This window comes from Sinocyclocheilus anshuiensis, unplaced genomic scaffold (assembly GCF_001515605.1).
Source record: "Sinocyclocheilus anshuiensis isolate Anshui unplaced genomic scaffold, SAMN03320099.WGS_v1.1 scaffold51, whole genome shotgun sequence".
NCBI lineage: Eukaryota > Metazoa > Chordata > Actinopteri > Cypriniformes > Cyprinidae > Sinocyclocheilus > Sinocyclocheilus anshuiensis.
In genome coordinates this window covers 5,641,021-5,646,509 of record NW_015548296.1, presented here as the reverse complement: position 1 = coordinate 5,646,509, position 5,489 = coordinate 5,641,021, and the positions used below count along the sequence as shown (strand labels likewise).

At 32.1% G+C, this 5,489-nt stretch overlaps 1 protein-coding gene and 1 gene segment (V, D, J or C); both read right to left on the bottom strand.

Moving 5' to 3' along the window:
- Positions 1–1,719: 1,719 nt before the first annotated feature.
- On the bottom strand, positions 1,720–2,447 carry LOC107655970 (T-cell receptor beta-1 chain C region-like). The segment is given in 3 exon segments: positions 1,720–2,075; positions 2,170–2,250; positions 2,315–2,447. Coding segments are annotated over 3 exon segments (498 nt in total).
- Positions 2,448–4,049: 1,602 nt separating this feature from the next.
- On the bottom strand, positions 4,050–4,993 carry LOC107655969 (T-cell receptor gamma chain V region PT-gamma-1/2). Its single transcript, XM_074186888.1, has 2 exons — positions 4,933–4,993; positions 4,050–4,384 (listed from the first exon to the last, which is right to left on the bottom strand). The coding sequence occupies exons 1-2, from the start codon at positions 4,991–4,993 to the stop codon at positions 4,050–4,052; spliced, it is 396 nt and encodes a 131-aa protein (XP_074042989.1).
- Between the last annotated feature and the right edge of the window lie 496 nt (positions 4,994–5,489).

The following is a 5,489-nucleotide window of genomic DNA, read 5'->3' as shown; positions in this document are numbered from 1 at the left end:
GTAAAGAAAAAAAAAAAAAAACACCTCTCAAATGTGTGAACTTAATTATAACGGTTCATAAACATAAAAGTTAATACCGAACATTTTTCGATATTATGAAAGCACATTAAATCCTTTAACAGATGTTCAACAGAAGAATGTTTCTCTTGCATATAAACAAAACGGTAAAAAAAAAAAAAAAAACACTTATTGAGTATTTTGTGACTGTTTTTTTAGTGTTAAGCCGCGATTCCTGACGAAATCTCTGCTGCTTTTCTCCTTCTCAACTACATTGTTACTGTCACTAAAGAGAAACATTATGATATGACTATCAGACTTGTATATAGGTGAAACCTCTACAGACACCTACAGCAACACTACTAACAGCAGGTCAGACTGATAGGACAACACTGATTACCATTATGGTACCATTACAGTTCTGCAGGAATGACCTTCACAGAGAACTGTTAGCAATTAAAGGCACCTGATTTGGGATGTGCTCAGCCACAGGCACACAAGATAACTAGTTTACAACTGAACAGCAAAAGCTGTGCGCCCTAAAAAACATTAAGTTCACCACTCCCGTATGAAAAATACTGTAGTATACTTTTGTTTTTACTATAGTAAACTGTAGTACTATTCCTAGATACAATAGTGTTTTTGAACCTTACCATAGTAAAATGGTTTGCCAATATGGTTTATCAATTCACGAATACTATAGAATACTGTAGTATGCATTAACAAAGTGTAGTAATGATTACAATATACTACAGTAAACTACAATTTACTACATCGAATACTAAAGTATACTATAGTATTTTTCCATGTGGCCTTTCATACACTAACCTCATTACCACATCCCAAAACATACATAATACAAGCTGTTTAGTCAACACAAAAGAGCACACACACACACACACACACACACACACACACACACACTACACATATATATATAATAAAGTTATTATATATATGAGCCATTGTTGGACGTGTAAATATATAGCATATTAAATATGTAATATAGCTATTATACAGATTTCTTTAATATCATTGTGTAGGAAGATTGCACTGTACAATAACCTTTTTTTTTTGCTTGGCTAGCTAAACAAGGAAGAGTTGCAAAACAAAACAAAACAATATTGTGAAAATAATGAGACAATACAAATATTCAGAATTCTTTTAAAAACAGTTGACAGATTTTTTATTACACTTTTTTTCCCATTTAAATTTGTAATTGAAACAGTCATATTTTGTTTGCTTCGCATTAAAGCAGAATAATTTGGCTAGCTAACCACAGAAACAAAACAAAACAGTATATACAGTCAGTTTTCATGGCAAATTTAAGATAATAATAATAATAATAATATGTTTAAAGAAAATGAAGCCTGTTTTGTTTTTATATCATGACATGTTTATATATATATATATATATATATATATATATATACATATATATCATTAGTATTTTATTTTGCTGCCCTCAATTTATGATGATTCACCTAAAAACTATTGTATTAAATGTCCAAATGCATCAGCTATAATGACAATTTGGGAGGCAAACATCATCAAAATAATGTGAAAAATGTAGAATTCTTTAGACTTTAGAAACAAAGTTACTTTAGAAAATATATTGTCCTTTTTTCCCCTCTTTAGATTTTTAAGTGAAATATGAGCTCCAGCTCAGTGGTCAGCAGATGGATCTCATGCAATTTAGAGAATCTCTAACCCAGGACACAGTTACAGTCCCTCAGGAGGACTGCAGAGAGACGACTCTGCCTTATCATAGTGAAACACCGCTTTGTATGTCACCTCACACCTGTACTTATTCTCAGCACTCCATTTATGAGCCAGAACCGAGTACAGTCCCACAGCCCAGAATGTGCCTCCAGGCTCTCGGTGCACTTGTGGAGAGCTGGCGTGTTTTTTCAGACCTGTGGCTCCGTTTACCTTCCATGTGATCCTCAGCGCTTTAGACTGTAAGCCGGTGATGACACACGCCAGCGTCACTCTCTCTGATCGCTGCTTCTGACCTCCAGCAGGGAGAAGAACATGCACTTTCGGAGTCACCTGCCGTTCAACACGGATGTGAGGAACTGAAAAACATGTTAATGATGAATTAACTGATGTTAAATGATGTTATAAACTGAGCAAAACCACATTTCTGAACTTCCTGAAATCATCTCTTACCTTCCACAATAAGTCGAAGTCCTCTGCTAAACATCTGGTTCATTGTGTCCTTCTCACCTGAAGCAATGCTGTAATAGAAATCTCCAATGAGCTATATGATCAAGACAGTAATTGATTTATTCGATTTTGGCTTTAAAGTCTTAACGCAGCAGAAGAAGTGAGATAATAATGATAATCACACTAGTCGCCTTTCTATTCCTGTTCATTTCTTTTCTGTTTCATTGAATTTCTTTATATGTGTTGTGTTTGTGAGCGAATGCTGTCTGAGATATAACTTCCCTCTAGAGCCAGTGAAGCTTGATTTGATTCAGTGTTGTGTTATGAAGTTGACACAGAGGTTGACGGTTGAGGGAAGAACGTCCCATGTGCTCATAAGCCGTGTGCAGATGGTCCATTTAAAAGCAATCAACCATTACACTGTTGATTCCTTCACAGGGTCAATGAATCAGGCTTTAGGAAATTCATGTTTTTAACATTAACAGAAATATTTTATTACAATGAAATCTTGAAAATTGTATTTTAATATATGTTATAAAATGTAAAATATTTATTTAATAGTATTTTACAATCAGTGGTGTCTGCAGCAGTTTCATTTTACTATCACTGATAGCTAATAATTTTATTTATTATTTAATTAATCAATTTTATTCTATACGTTCCAATTTCTTTTCAATTTTAGTTTTATTTATTTATTTCAAAGATTTATTTTATTTTTGTCTACATAGTTTTTATTCATTTTTATTTCAATTTTTTATTTTAGTACATTACAAGTTAAACTACATAAAAATTGAGAATGTTTTTCATATTTTATTTTATTTCAGTTATCGTTTATGTGCTTTGTAGTTTTTATTATTTACATTATTTTATTTTTGTCTACATAGTTTTTATTCATTTTTATTTCATTTTTTTTTTATTTTAGTACAAGTTAAACTATATAAAATTGAGAATGTTTTTCATATTTTATTTTATTTCAGTTATCGTTTATGTGTTTTGTAGTTTTTATTATTTACATTATTTTATTTTTGTCTACATAGTTTTTATACATTTTATTTCAATTTTTTTCTATTTTAGTATAGTTAAACTACAGTATATAAAAATTGAGAATGTTTTTAATATGTTATTTTATTTCAGCTATTGTTTATTTTATTTCAAGTATTGAAAATGTTTGTTTTTTCCCCCCTTTTTTATGGTTTTAGTTAGTCAACAATAATAACCATGCTGGGTGGGCACCGTGTTATTTTATGCTATTTTATACAATCATATCTTTCACTTTTCAAAATCACAATGAATCATTTACATTTCATAGTTTATGCTACATGTGCTAGGTCTAATAGGTTTTTTATCCACAGATGCAGTGCTTTGTTAGTTTGACTTCTGTAATATAATATAATATAATATAATATAAACTTTTTTTTTACTGGAATGTATAGATTATCTGAAGTGCAGATCAGATGCAAGTACACAATTGCTGTTGTGTTTATTAATATTTTTCCATGATATGCTGAAAAGAAAATATTGTTTTTCTTTTCTGTTATACACCATAAAGTTTCAGTGTGTTAAAAACATATTTGACTGTTATTCGGTTAAGAGGGACCTAAAAAACAGGAAAGAGCCGTTGGTTTACTGGCACAGACAGATGCTCGTTCTATCACAACACTGCCAGCACTTCTGCACAGATCTCCTGGGAGCCAACTAATCCAATTAGAGCAAAGTTTGCAGGTTTTGCAATGCAAGCCAGAAATATTGGAACATTAAGAAGATAGCTTTCATGAACTAGACACTGATGGAAAAGTGTTTTCCATAAATAAAGTTCATTTGCACAAGGATGCATTTAAGATCAGTAAATATCTAAAACATAATACATAATGCAGCATTTGCATTCAGTTGTCAAACATGTGCGTCTGGTTTTTGTCTGAAAACCCGCAATAATAAGTTCCAGTGTCATTTTGTAAAGTTGTGAGGATTTGTAAGAGGTGACGAAGGTTTAACCCTTCCCTGGTTAAGACGGTGTATCTGCTGTGGTCCAGTCCCGTGCCGCGGCGCACCCGTGAAGTGTTGGTGATATTGTAGGAGAGGATCAGCTGTGGCCCGTGCCATGGAGTCTGTTTATACCAGCTCAAAACCCCTTTACTGCTGTTGATCATCAATGGGCAGCTCAGTGTGACATTTTGGCCCTGCTGCACAGAGACGTTCAATGAAGTCTTCCATAAAAAGCCTGAAATTAAATGCACAGTGAAACGTTTATGTAGAGTAAATAATGAAGAAATATATTCAGATCATGAATATTCTCAATATTATTAGTAGTGCAGTAAAACGATTCATCGCGATTAATCGCATCCAAAATAAACGTTTTTGTTTACATAATATGTGAGTGTGTACTGTGCATATTTATTGTGTATATATAAATACACACACATGCAAAGAAAAATATGTTATGTTTATATATTAAATATATTTATATATAATATATAAATATAATTTTTCTCTTTTATTTTGGATGCGATTAATCGCGATTAATCGTTTGACAGCACTAATTATTAGTGTTTGGTAAAATTGGAAAGTCTACTTTAAAAACTAAATTATATATACATTTTAAATAAACTCATGAGTATATTATCCTTAAAAGTAGTAAAATAAATCAGTAGTAAAAAATCATAAAAATATATAAAAAAACAGATATGAAATTTAAAACAGCAATATTATTTAAACATCAAATAACAAACTTGAAATAGTTGAGGAGAAATATGAGTTTAAAACACTTACAGTGCAGTGCCAGATACAGAAGTGAAAACAGCTTTATGTTGCAGCTTATGTGAAGATCCATTGTTTTATTATCTATATAAGTCAACTTGGGTGAGAGCTGTTCAAGTTTGGCTGTCTGTATAAACCTGCTTCCTGTAGGATGGTGAGTTCAGTCCTTACAGTTACACGAGTCTCTCAGGAGAAATTAAACTGCTGGAGGGAGGGTGCAAATGATGGGGTCATGACCCCAGGAAATGATACATGCAGATAATAATAATGCATATTTTAAAAGTGAAGATAAACACCATACTATGGAAGCCGTTTCTGCCACTGAATAAAAATAAAAATAGGCAATTGTGACTTTTTATCTCACAATTCTGACTTTTTTCTTGCAATTGCGAGTTTGCATCTTACAGTCATGTGGAGTGACAGATCGCTGTAGCACCTCAGTTCAAGAGAAGCGGCAGTGTGCTTTAATACCTCCGCTTTAATACCAGTTACAGCACGAAATAAACATGAATAACCATCCAAATATATGTTAAAAGAAAGGGTACAACTTACTGAAATGCGTATTCTGT